The sequence below is a fragment of the Crinia signifera genome, chromosome 2 (genome assembly GCF_055691185.1).
Source record: "Crinia signifera chromosome 2, ASM5569118v1, whole genome shotgun sequence".
Taxonomy (NCBI): Eukaryota; Metazoa; Chordata; class Amphibia; order Anura; family Myobatrachidae; genus Crinia; species Crinia signifera.
Window position 1 is genome coordinate 241,591,798 of NC_139218.1, and position 13,420 is coordinate 241,605,217.

The following is a 13,420-nucleotide window of genomic DNA, read 5'->3' on the forward strand; positions in this document are numbered from 1 at the left end:
AAAATTAATTTCCTGACATCTAAGTAGGATTAAATAAATTAATAGAAATATATATATATTTTTTTTTTTTTTTTTTTAAATTTTTTTTTTTTTTTTCATATATGGTGCATAAAATTCAATATTCCATATCTAATTCAATGTTCTATATCTAACCCCCAGCAGAGAGCGCAGTACACAAGGTGTTTATATAGGATAAGTAATAATTCAATGTCCCCTCTATTTATATAGGATAAGTAATAATTCAATGTCCCCTCATCTAATCCCCAGCAGAAAGCGGAGAGAGGTGAATCATTTCTAATAAGGATCACCGCGGCCATTTCTGCCTAGTGATTTTGTTTCACCAAAAACGGGGAAGCTATTAAAGGTAGGACCACTTCAGCAGTGCTAAGTAAGGGCAAAATTTCAAGTACCACCACCTAATTAAGGTTTTACAAGCTTAGGAAAGCAATATTAAAGCTTAGTGCTATGTCCATAGTTTAAGGACATCATACCTAAAGAATTGAATAACATTTGGTCATCCAAATATAAGCTGGAGAAGCTTATTTAAGCATTAAAGTCTAAGAGTAATCAAATCCATACAGGAAGTGATGTCACTCCTGAAATCCCTATATATATCCACCAGAACACACTGGTATCCATTCAGCTTTTGGATTCCAGAGAGTGCACACCCAGTTGCCCTAACACATGTAAGTGGCTATCCTTATCTTTGGTTTTTCAATCACTGCCATATAAGTATCTTATGTATGTACATTTAAGTCAATTGTCCACATTTTGACTCATTTTTAGATGGGACCATTTTTGTCACAAAGGAATTACTTTGAGGCTTTATTCTGTGGTTATTAACCCCCGCATATCAGGCCCTTAAAAAGAACTGGCCGTTGCTCCTTCCCTAGATCACGGGTACAAACAAGCTTCTGTAAGTAGATAAAACCAGCAATTCTCCACAAGAAGATATTTTGGTTACTCCATATTTTAGAACATTCATTCTATTACTATATCTCTCCTCCAGATGTTGTTTCTGTTTCGATACTGTATTATTGACACAACTCGACCAGTGTATATCACACAAATCGACCAGTGTATATGATAATTGAAGTTGTACAAAGGTATATATATACAATTATTTTATATTTTTCTTCTTCACCTGGGTGGGGTATTCACTCATCTAAACACGAGATTTATAATTGTTTAATATTAATTCTTAATATTGTTGTTATATGTATTTAATCACATACATCAGGATCAGGAAGATCCCTCTGTAAATATTCATCAATTGTATGTATATGTTCATCACTGAATCACATTGGTATTATATATAACCATATGAATTAGGATCAGCACGATCCCCTGGTAAACTTAACATTATTAAATGTATGTATTAGTTTATCACAGAATTGAATCACAACTTTTCACGAACTTTAAACCATGTAATTAGTAATGAAATCATGTATAAATCAATCACGTTTTGTATATTGTGTATATATATATATCATTCCTTTTTTCGATTTCTCTCCCTCATCCTCCTCTCCGTTCTATATCCTTCATCACCAAAAAATGTCTCTTTATTCTAAATGTACAAATGAAATTTTTTATTTACAATTTTTTATCTGTATTGAATTTACAGTGCCATTTGGTTATCAAAAATGTTACATATAAGCCCCTGATGAAGTCATTTCCATGACGAAACGCGTTGGGCCTGCTTCACCAAATGAATAACAGAAACTTGCTGAAATAAAAAAGCTGTTGTATTTCTGCACTTTTATGTATTGCCTATAAGGCTTTTATATTAAATCATATTGTGTTTTAAAAAAAACTGTGTAATTTCTGGTAGCGCACTCTGAACTCTTATTTCCTTTTTCATCTCTAAACCTACCTGGGTCCCGCCTAACAGGGGATCCTCAGAGTTGCTGCAACAAAACCGTAGTGCGCGGTATCGGGCACCTCTTTGTCTTTTTCATATATATATATATATATATATATATATATATATATATATATATATATACACACACACATTTACATATAAAAACACACACACACACAACACATTTGTAGGATGGCACCTTCTGTTATGGTCTTTCAATTAGACCGTTACAGCTCACACCTCCCGCACTCTGCCCCCCCCCCCCCCCCTCATATTTTTGATATATATATCCATTAGGAACAGCACTCCAGTATAACAGATGTAGATGGCTGGTGCCTTCCGTATAAAATCCCGGATCGGGAACTCCACACAACAACTCGTAGCGGCGGCACTCAGAAATAACCAGCAGGAGTTGTTGGTTATTTCTGAGTGCCACCGCTACGAGTTGTTATATATTATATATATTCAAACAACAGTGCGCAAAATGGAAAATACCAATGTCCCAAATGATAGTGTGTAGGGAGAAAGTTTCAAACTCCAATAGTTCCTTTTATATGAATGCACACAGGTTTTCCAATTAACTCGGCTGCTCCACTCTCTGCCTTCCAAAGGCAATCCTGATTCCCACAGGCAATTTCTAAAACAATAATGAGAGAAGGCGCTCCATAGTGCATGAAAAAGTTTTTAAAAGTTTTATTCACAATACACACATAAAACACTGTCAGGCAAGAATGAACGTACCCCCAGCGGCGGTATAAACACTGCCGATGTTCGCAAGAAATAGGTGTCTCAAACACACCATTTGATGGAGCGGTTGCATTCAGTTTTCAGCCGCGGTAGTCAACGGATCTCCCCGGGACAGGCTGCCGCAGTTGGAGGAGAAGGTAACACAAGGTTCTGTGGTCGGAGATAATGCTAGGCAACGCCCCAATGCATTTAGTCAACGAAAGCCCTCTGACGAAGTCGATGACTAAATGCATGACTAAATCACGTTTTGTATATTGTATATATATATCATTCCTTTTTTCGATTTCTCTCCCTCATCCTCCTCTCCGTTCTATATCCTTCATCACCAAAAAATGTCTCTTTATTCTAAATGTACAAATTAAATTTTTTATTTACAATTTTTTATCTGTATTGAATTTACAGTGCCATTTGGTTATCAAAAATGTTACATATAAGCCCCTGATGAAGTCATTTCCATGACGAAACGCGTTGGGCCTGCTTCACCAAATGAATAACAGAAACTTGCTGAAATAAAAAAGCTGTTGTATTTCTGCACTTTTATGTATTGCCTATAAGGCTTTTATATTAAATCATATTGTGTTTTAAAAAAAACTGTGTAATTTCTGGTAGCGCACTCTGAACTCTTATTTCCTTTTTCATATATATATATATATATACATACATACATACATACATTTACATATAAAAACACACACAACACATTTGTAGGATGGCACCTTGTGTTATGGTCTTTCAATTAGACCTTTACAGCCATAAACATTTATTCCAAGAGACCTATAGATCGGAAGACCATGAAAAAATATATATATTTATTAAAGTCTTTTTTCAGATGAAATACTGGTTGAAATGTTCCACACAGTATAATCTTTTACTGTAACACTTGTACATATAGGCTTTCGAAGTTAATAAGAAGATGAACCAAACACATTTCGTCTCATACAAGACTTTATCTGGGTTTTCAGAAAAACTGTAGTGGTTTCACAAGGTTAGTTCAATAATACATTTGATCTAAAGTTGTCAGGGCCTAATTGACAGCATACGTGTGATATGAAATGTGATCATTTATGGTTACTCTTATAGAAAGTAACTCATGGGTTTAAATATCACCAATTCAGTTGGGTGTTACATAACCTCTTTGGGTTTATATTGAGTTCAGTGTGGAAACCAAGTTGATAAACTTGAATAAAGCTACCTTATATGGCTGTAGCTAACTGATACTGTACAATGTGGAAACAGATTCAGATTAAATATCGTCCCAGGAGCTTAAAATTAGCCACCTCATATAGCTATGAGATGTTCAAACCAAGTGGGAGCAAATTCAAACTCTATATGGACTCATAAGCTCCCATAAATGATCTGCCTCTCACACTCGTAAAATACAGGGGCAAATTCAATACAGGCTCAAAGGTTTAAGAAAAACGCCAATAAAGTGGTGTGATCCTGGGTAAAGCTCTGCAACAATTGAGTTTTTAGTTAAAGTTATATTGATGGGCTTTTACCTAGTATAGTATAACTAGTATATATTTTAAAAACACAAGGTCAGAATAAGCAAACTTAAAATGATGAACTGAATACACAGAACAGGAAATGGGAGAAAAAGTCAGAGGCTTCATTTGGCGAGTACGGTACGCCAACATGTATTACTCCCCTACTGCCCATGTAAAAAACTTGTTGGGTTTGCTAAATCCAGGATATCATCTAATTATACAAATGGAATTCTGAGCTGATAACGGTAGAATACATAATCTTGTATTAAAAATACATCAGAAAATGCTTTCCTGAATAGTTTATACTGCAATACATAAGGGAATTGTAAATCATACTGCAGAATAGAAAACATGCACAAACAGCACATGATTCTGTATTTCTCAGAGTTCACAAGATTGTACAGAAATCACTTTAGTCATTTTTCCCTCAACAATCATTGTGTGCACATTTCTGGTCATGTTTGATGATTTTATAGTGTGAGAACATGGGTGACATTCTATGGGTTGAGATTTGTGTTTTTTGGCGATTAATAGTAAAAAAAATGGCGACATCGCATTTTTCCTTGAAATCGCATATTTAATAGGATGCGCTAAGGGCCGGATATCGCATATTCTGTGCGATAACTCATGCGGACTGAAAGTGTTGAAAAAAATCGCACTTTTATCGCATCCAGATGTTTTCGTACAGAAAAGTATACAATTCACTTATTTAATGGAATGCGTTTTCGGAAATCGCACTTTTAAGGTGTCTAATAATCACACTTTTTTCAGACCAGGTTCTGTTGGGCGATTTGGCCCAGAACTCACTTTGGTCAAGTGCACAAATGGTTAATTTCAACACAGGTGGGCTCAATTTCACTCAGAAACACCCCTACATATACCCCAACATCATTAAGGACACCTGTGAGGGTTTGAGACATGGAGATTTTGCAGACTATTTTGGAGTTGCTTATTTGTGATGTGGCCCATTTGGAGGAGTTGCGCAGGAGGGAGGAAGCTGCACACCAAATCCAGGTACCCCCCCGACTACTGCGTACCCCACTTATGTATCGTGCTAGGCTGTACCTGGACTCCCTTTCGGATCAACAGGTTGTGGGGATGTTTAGGCTGAACCGCAATAACCTGTTGGACTTATATGAGCAGGTGAGAGATGATTTGGACCCTTTCGGGGGGGGGGGGGGGTCCAACTATGCAGTGTCTGGGCTGCAGAAATTAATGTGTACCCTCTACTATTTGGCCGCAGGCTCCACTCAGTCTGTGACCTCATGGTCCTTGGGGGTATCACAAGCCACTTTCTCTAAGCATTAAACTCAAGTGTTACTTGCTTTAAAGAAGTTGTGGCGGACATACATCAGATTCCCACGGTCTGAGTTGGAGTGGCAGGACCACAAGGTGGCTTTCTATAGACTCTCAGCATTCCTTCACGTGCTGGGAGCTATAGACTGCACACACATTGGGATTAGGGCACCGCACGTTCGGGGATATGTCTATGTCAATCGGCGTGGGTGGCACTCTTTAAACGTGCAGGTGGTATGTGATGCTCATCTCAAAATCCTAAGTGTTGGGTGGCGCCGCCGGCCTATCGGTATCCGCGACATGCATGCCAAGCAGGACCTCAGGGGGTATGATTCTTTTTAGCTTGACCTCATAGGACATGTAGCAGACAGTGGTGGGGCTTCCTCCGCCAGTCCTGGTGGCCTTCTCCAACTCCATGGCCATTTTACTTTTGAGGTGTCTCTTTTCGTTGTTGAACCTCTTCTTGACGTTTCTGACCAGGCGCTTGTGGTGACTTACAGCGTTCACCGCCTGGGTGATGTCCTTCCACATAGCCCTTTTCTGCTGTGCAGTGGTCTTGTGGTGACAGTGTACATTTTCTCGCATAATCACAAGTGATCAGTGTTATTGTGTAAAGACTACACCTATGCACCTGTCACGTGACCAAGAAAGCATGAGCTGTTGAGGGTTCTTGAAGTCAGAGTTTGAGAAACACTGGATTATACCATCTCAACCATGCACAAGAATGGATATTCTTAAAACCTGGATTAATCAGACATGATCACTGTTATCGAACAACCGTGCATGCGTACAGATCGTTGCATGCATACATGACCCAAAATAGTGCCAAAATGGCAAAAATATCTCAACGCAATCTCTTCGCAATTTTATGGACAGGAAGTCACCATTTAGGGTGGACACCTGCCATTTTCTGGGAGTGTCAGGTGTTTTAAGGGAGGGTTTGTGATGTCATTGCCTGCCTCGATCAGTCTGTGTCACAGAGTTGTGGAAGAGTCAGATCACATTTGCACAGACCAAAAAAATCATTTGATGGTGATTGATTTGCATATGGGTTTGTGATCCATTTGCAATTCTCTTGCAGATTTGCATGGGGCAGGTTTTCTTACTGTCTGGGTTGTGGCTATTTATTCACAGTCATCTGTAAATTTGAATATGAGTGATCAGTTCTGAATTAGGCCCTGAGATTGGGAAACCCTGCCATGTATGATACAACATATATAACAGGACAAGAATGTTAAGGTGCTTCATTTATACAAACCATTTTTCAAAATGTATAAGAACACTGTGTTATTCCCTTTCATCTTCATGACATACTTACAAGCAATGGAAGTTTTAATGAGTCACTGAGTTCTGTGTTCACAGCAGAAAACCATGATGTCATCAGGCCATCCTCAAACCTTTTTTTAAAACAAAAAGAAAGTACAATAGAACAAAGTGAGTTATATAGTGGTGCCTATTTGGAGTAATACAGAAAATATTTGCGGAACTCATGAGGGGAGGTATTTATCAAACCTGAAAGAGAAAATATTGTGAGAGCGATAGTACTAGCTACTTGGCCTCTACCTACCTTACAAAAAAAATACAGTTAGAAGCCGATTGGTTGGTACTTTATCTCTCTCAATTATAAATCTCTTCAAGCTTTTATAAAAAACATCCCATAATATTTGATAGAACACACAGGGGGAGACATATTAGAGTGGTATGCTCGATATATCGCAAGCACCACGATATTCTCAATGCACATGTCGCCGCTGGCACAGACAGTGGCCGCAGAGGCACCCACCATTCGGTTGGGCCCTGATAATATGGAGGAGGCGCGGCCACAGACGAGGCCTCTAGGAGGGGGAGTGGCAACACCCCATGAAATAAAATAAACGAGAGAGAGAGAGGGGACAGGCTGCCACTGTCTCTCTCCCCAGCACAGTACACAGCAGTGAGCAGCATGTGCTGAGCTGTGGAGAGAGACTGTCCTGCAACAGGGGTGGGGGGAGCAGGACCTAGGCCCAGGGGTGCCGAGAGAGGGGGGGAGCAGGTACAATTTACCCGGGCCCGGGCCTGTCAGGGGGGCCCTGGTCTGGACACACAGGTTTTTTTTTTATTTGGTGGCAAGTACCCCTAACATGACCCATTCCATTAGGTACAAAATTCTCTGTTCCTGGACTTCCCTGCCAGTGGTAATTACAGAGGTTGGACTCCAGCACAGTCCAAAATTCAAAGAGGGGCAGTCACATCAACTGCCAGTGAGTCCAGGACAGTGATGCTTGGGGTGGCAGTATATGTGACCCCCCCTTTTTGAATATTGGACTGTGCTGCAGGCTCACATCTGTAATTGCCACTGGCAGGGAAGTCCAGGAACAGAGCATTTTGTACCTAATGAAATGGGCCATGTTGGAGGGTATGTGTAAATCCTTTGCAAAGAGCATGTAACCCCTGGCAGAGCATGTTAACCCCTGGCAGAGCATGTAAATCAGGGCAGACAGGTTAATACCTGGCACAGAATGTTAACCCCTGGCAGAACATGTTAACCCCTGGTAGAGCATGTTAACTTCTTAATATGCAATGAGCATAAACTCACCATCGGGTATCCCTTTGGTCCCACCTGCTGTTGATACACTTAAATATATAACTTATATAACCTTATCTAAAAAACTTAACCTAAAATAAAGACACGACACAAGTGCTGGCGTTTCAAAACAGAATGTCAAATTTATTTGACAAATTAAACTAAGACTATGAATGGTGGCGGCGCCAAAGAACGGTCATTATAGGAAGGAGGGGTTAAAGATCACTAAGTCATACATACAACGCTGGATGACCACTCTCCCTGGTCAGCCACCAGGCCTGGTGGTGACGGCCATCCCCCGGGCAGAAGCGTGGCCCATGACAATCGTTGTCGAGGGAGAGTGTACCCCACTACCTACACACACACAGAGTTCTTAAAGCATGACCGTTATTTACCGCCGCCGAAGAGGAAAAGAAAAACAGGGAAGGGTGGGTGGGGCTTCTGGGACAGGGGCAGATCACTCTAACAACGTGATCATTCCTACCCTGCTTAGACCCTCCCCCCTGTTCTGATAGGCCTTGTGCCCATCCTCATTATCATAGTCATGTGACCAAAACAGCAGAGTGTACCCTGTGAAAACCCTTAGTGGTTTATGTCACTTCAGGCTTAATCAGCCTTCTGTGTTTCTTAAACTCACCATCGGGTATCCCTTTGGTCCCACCTGCTGTTGATACACTTAAATATATAACTTATATAACCTTATCTAAAAAACTTAACCTAAAATAAAGACACGACACAAGTGCTGGCGTTTCAAAACAGAATGTCAAATTTATTTGACAAATTAAACTAAGACTATGAATGGTGGCGGCGCCAAAGAACGGTCATTATAGGAAGGAGGGGTTAAAGATCACTAAGTCATACATACAACGCTGGATGACCACTCTCCCTGGTCAGCCACCAGGCCTGGTGGTGACGGCCATCCCCCGGGCAGAAGCGTGGCCCATGACAATCGTTGTCGAGGGAGAGTGTACCCCACTACCTACACACACACAGAGTTCTTAAAGCATGACCGTTATTTACCGCCGCCGAAGAGGAAAAGAAAAACAGGGAAGGGTGGGTGGGGCTTCTTGGACAGGGGCAGATCACTCTAACAACGTGATCATTCCTACCCTGCTTAGACCCTCCCCCCTGTTCTGATAGGCCTTGTGCCCATCCTCATTATCATAGTCATGTGACCAAAACAGCAGAGTGTACCCTGTGAAAACCCTTAGTGGTTTATGTCACTTCAGGCTTAATCAGCCTTCTGTGTTTCTTAAACTCACCATCGGGTATCCCTTTGGTCCCACCTGCTGTTGATACACTTAAATATATAACTTATATAACCTTATCTAAAAAACTTAACCTAAAATAAAGACACGACACAAGTGCTGGCGTTTCAAAACAGAATGTCAAATTTATTTGACAAATTAAACTAAGACTATGAATGGTGGCTGCGCCAAAGAACGGTCATTATAGGAAGGAGGGGTTAAAGATCACTAAGTCATACATACAACGCTGGATGACCACTCTCCCTGGTCAGCCACCAGGCCTGGTGGTGACGGCCATCCCCCGGGCAGAAGCGTGGCCCATGACAATCGTTGTCGAGGGAGAGTGTACCCCACTACCTACACACACACAGAGTTCTTAAAGCATGACCGTTCTTTACCGCCACAGCCAGGCCCTAGGCCGCAGCCACCGCCACCACTAATAAAACGCTCAGCACCGTGTCGCTAACCAGGCAAAAATGTTGCCTAAAAACAGAGCCATACCCTCTGGGCTCAAATGCACGCCGTCGCTCCTGTATAGCTCAGGGCGCTGGAAGCTGATGGCGTTGTGCCGAATGACACCCCCGCCATTAGCTAACAGGTATCTTGCCACCATAGAGTTCACCTTCTTGCGTGAACGCTCTATGCTGGTGCATGATCTCGCTGTCCTCCATACTATCCTGGATATCATGGAGGACCACACCAACATACATGACGGCAACACCTGGGCAATGATGTGAAGGTCCCGGACAATCATGGAGCGCAGCTCCAGGACGGATCCCCGTCCAAGGTCATTCCCGCCTAGGTGGAATATAATGACCTCCGGGACCCCAAACTGCTTCACGGCACTAATCATTTGGGCCTGCAGTGCACACCACCTCATGCCCCTCACTCCTAACCACCTAACCTCCCCAGCTTGCGGAAACATGCATACGTCAGAGGCGATTTTCGCCTGCGAGGCCCAGTACACAAACGAATGGCCCAACATCCACACGGACTTAACGTCCCGTCGATCTGAAATATGCATACAAGAGGTTAGTTAGTCGGAGGAAAACTCATCGTTGCACTCACACGCTGAACAGGTTATGAAGATAGGAGGAGGAAAAACCGTGGCCGACCAGCTCTTGAGGCACAAAACACACCGCCCGGAGTAAACTACCAAGTACGCCATGCCAGATTGTAATTATAGCCAAATTGTGCCCCCGGGCGAATGCGAAAACACACCTCAAGGCCCCCACTGGAAGTTGGCGAGCGCTTATGCGTCCAGTCGACCATGGTGATCAGTGATAGACAAAGACGGCCGAATGTACCTTCGGAATGCTGCCGAGCGCCATCGACCAAGAGATTGAATCTCTGCGTCGGAGCGGCCCTCCGCAGCCGCCGAGGTAGCAGCCCCGATCCGGAAGGAATGCTACCCAAATTCCTTCGGATCAAGGCCTATGGCCTCCAGCGCCCGTCCCAAGACGTGCCCAAACTGGTATTTGGTGAGAGGCGACCCGTCCTCATGCATCAACCAAGCACCAGGCAGATTCGGGCGTGCCTGCGTCAAGGCCGTGGCCAGCGCCACAGGGCACGCCCCCTCCACCGTACCTGGGAGCAGGGACAGCCATCTCCCCCTACCAGCCTGATCTGTCTTGGATCGTCGCAGGTGACAAAGCACCGAATCCTCCTGGACCACTAAATCGTCCACGGACAAAGGTGAAGGAGCCCGTTTTGACGGAGCCACCAGCTCTCCGACCCTGAAAGCCCCGTGATATGCCATCGCAAACGCCGTTCGGAACAAAAGCACCTCGTAGGCAGGCCAACAAATGTCCCCTAGGGCGTCCAGCAAAGCCGGTAGCAAGGTCATATCAATCGGGCGTCTCCGGTCTGGGGGCGCCGGCGAGGCTCTCCGCCAGCCACGTAATGCTCTCGACACCAAAAACGACCGGGACGGGTCCGCCCTACCCTGCAAGGCAGAAAAGGAAGACACCCCTGCCAGTATCCTGCGCACGGATGCAACAGAACGACCTAAGGAGTATAAACTCCATACGAAGGCCACCATGGCCGCATTAGGTGTCTTACCTGATTGAGGGGCAGACAGCTGAAACTGTTCCCACTCTTGCCAACCTGCCCGATAGCATTGCAGCGTCGTGGGCGCAATAGCCCGCATGGCTAGCCCCTCCATTCCGGCCTGATCATCTGCCAAGCATAAGAGGGACAACATTCACCAACGGGAGAAGCATGAGGTGCCAGGGCCCGGAACTTTGCCCAGTCAGCCCTGGACAAGGCGTCCGCCAAGGAGTTTTCCACCCCTGGAATATGTCTTGCCACGAAGTGTACGTTCAGCAGCAAACATCTTAAGACCAGCCGCGCTAAGAGGCGAACTACTGGAAGGGAGGCAGAACCCTGGCGGTTGATTGCGTGCACCACTCCCAAATTATCGCACCAGAAAACAATGCTAGCATTGCGCAGCCTATCGCCCCATATTTCCAGAGCTACAACTATGGGGAGCAGCTCGAGGAGCAGCAAATTCTTAGTGAGGCCCTCTGTGACCCACTCCGGAGGCCACGGTGCGGCGCACCAAGACCCGTCCAGGAAGGCTCCAAAACCCACCCCTCCTGCGGCATCAGTGAACAACTGCAGTTGGTGGTTGTCGCAGGGGGGGGAGGCCATATGAGGACCCCATTAAACTGCTCCAAGAAGGAGAGCCACACGCGCAGGTCCCTCTTCAATTCGGCTGAGAGCCGTATGAAGTGTAAGGGATGTCTGACCCCAGAGACGGATCTCTCAAGTTTTCTACAGAAAACTCGTCCCATTGGAATCACCCTGCAGGCGAAATGTAGCAGGCCCAACAAGGATTGCATCTGGAGCAACTGCAGCTTACCTGTGGAGAGCGCGAGGGCTATTGCCGCCCGCAAACGGGCCAGTTTGTCCAGAGGCAGCCTGCAGCATCCGGCGACGGTGTCGATCTCGATGCCCAAGAAGGAAAGGCAGGAAACCGGCCCCTCCGTCTTGTCAGCAGCCACCGGTACCCCCAGATGTTGAAACAGGCCCTGCATGTATGCGAGCAAAACTCCGCAGCGCACCGATTCCGCGGGACCCACGCACAGGAAATCATCCAGGTAGTGGGCCACCTCGGACTCTCCAGATCCTGTAACGACGCACCAGTGCAGAAAGCTACTGAAGCGTTCAAAGAAAGCACATGAGATCGAGCAGCCCATGGGCAAACACCTGTCCACGTAAAAACCTGTGGGGAGGCGAAAGCCCATGAACCGAAACGATTCCGGGTGCAGGGGAAGGAGGCGAAAGGCCGACTCGATGTCAATCTTTGCCAGCAGTGCCCCAGGGCCAAAGCCCCGAACCATTGTTAAAGCCTGTTCGAAAGATTGGTACCGAACCCGGCACAATTCTTCGGGGATGGCGTCATTCACCGAACTGCCCACAGGATGGGACAGGTGTTGAATGAGCCGATATTTTCCCGGGGCCTTCTTGGGAACCACTCCCACTGGTGATAAAACTAAATTGGCCACTGGGGGGAACTGGAAAGGACCTATCATCCTACCCAGTGAAACCTCCTTAGCCACCTTATCCAAGACCACCCCGGGCATCTGAATGGCGGACTTTAAATTTCGGGGTGACGAGGTCGACACCTCCCCGTCATCGGGAAGGCGGAAACCCACGTCGAATCCCGACCGTAAGAAGGAAGCCTCCTCCTTTTGGGGGTATGCCGCCAGCCAACTAGCCATGCGATCAAGCCTAATTGGGGAAGGGGCCTTAGTGAGGGTGTCCCCCTACCGCTTGTGCAGCTGGCGGGCCTCCCTGCTTTCCTTTTTTGCATTCCTTAACGGTGTGGGGGCCCCAACACTTAGAACAGCAGTGCTTGTACTTGCATCGCGCCCCCAGGGGACAACCCGCCCCGTTGTATGCGTAACAGCGACCGGCGGAAGCTCCCCCGGCCCCCCCTCCTGCGCGAAAGGGCGCCGTGGTCTTCTTTGGAGGAGGGGTGGGGGCAGCGGTGGCCGGAGCTGCAGGTTTTGGGCCCATCCAAATCTCTACATCTTTGCAACCTAGGTTCATGATTGCCAAACCCGACTGTTTCCTTCTAAAACTCTCGTCATAGGATCGCCATGTCGAGTCCCCATCCGTAAGGAACATAGCATGAATCATGTGCATATAACGCACCATATTCATGTGTTCCTGGGGCCTAGTTTCCAGGTAACAGGCGGCAAACATGAAG

The 13,420-nt window shown here is 45.3% G+C and overlaps 1 protein-coding gene across 6 annotated transcripts in view; it reads right to left on the minus strand.

Annotated features, from left to right (window-relative positions):
* The window catches only part of LOC146060654 (uncharacterized), a 483,494-nt gene that overhangs the window by 419,493 nt on the left and 50,581 nt on the right, over nucleotides 1-13,420 (minus strand). For 5 of the 6 annotated variants that reach the window (XM_083174093.1, XM_083174092.1, XM_083174090.1 and 2 more), the window contains exon 1: nucleotides 6,713-6,789. In XM_083174093.1, the coding sequence (XP_083030219.1) occupies nucleotides 6,713-6,775 (63 nt within the window). In that variant the 5' untranslated portion in view covers nucleotides 6,776-6,789. Of the gene's footprint in view, nucleotides 1-6,712; nucleotides 6,792-13,420 lie in introns of those variants that run through there. The other variant, XM_083174095.1, reaches the window with a different exon arrangement.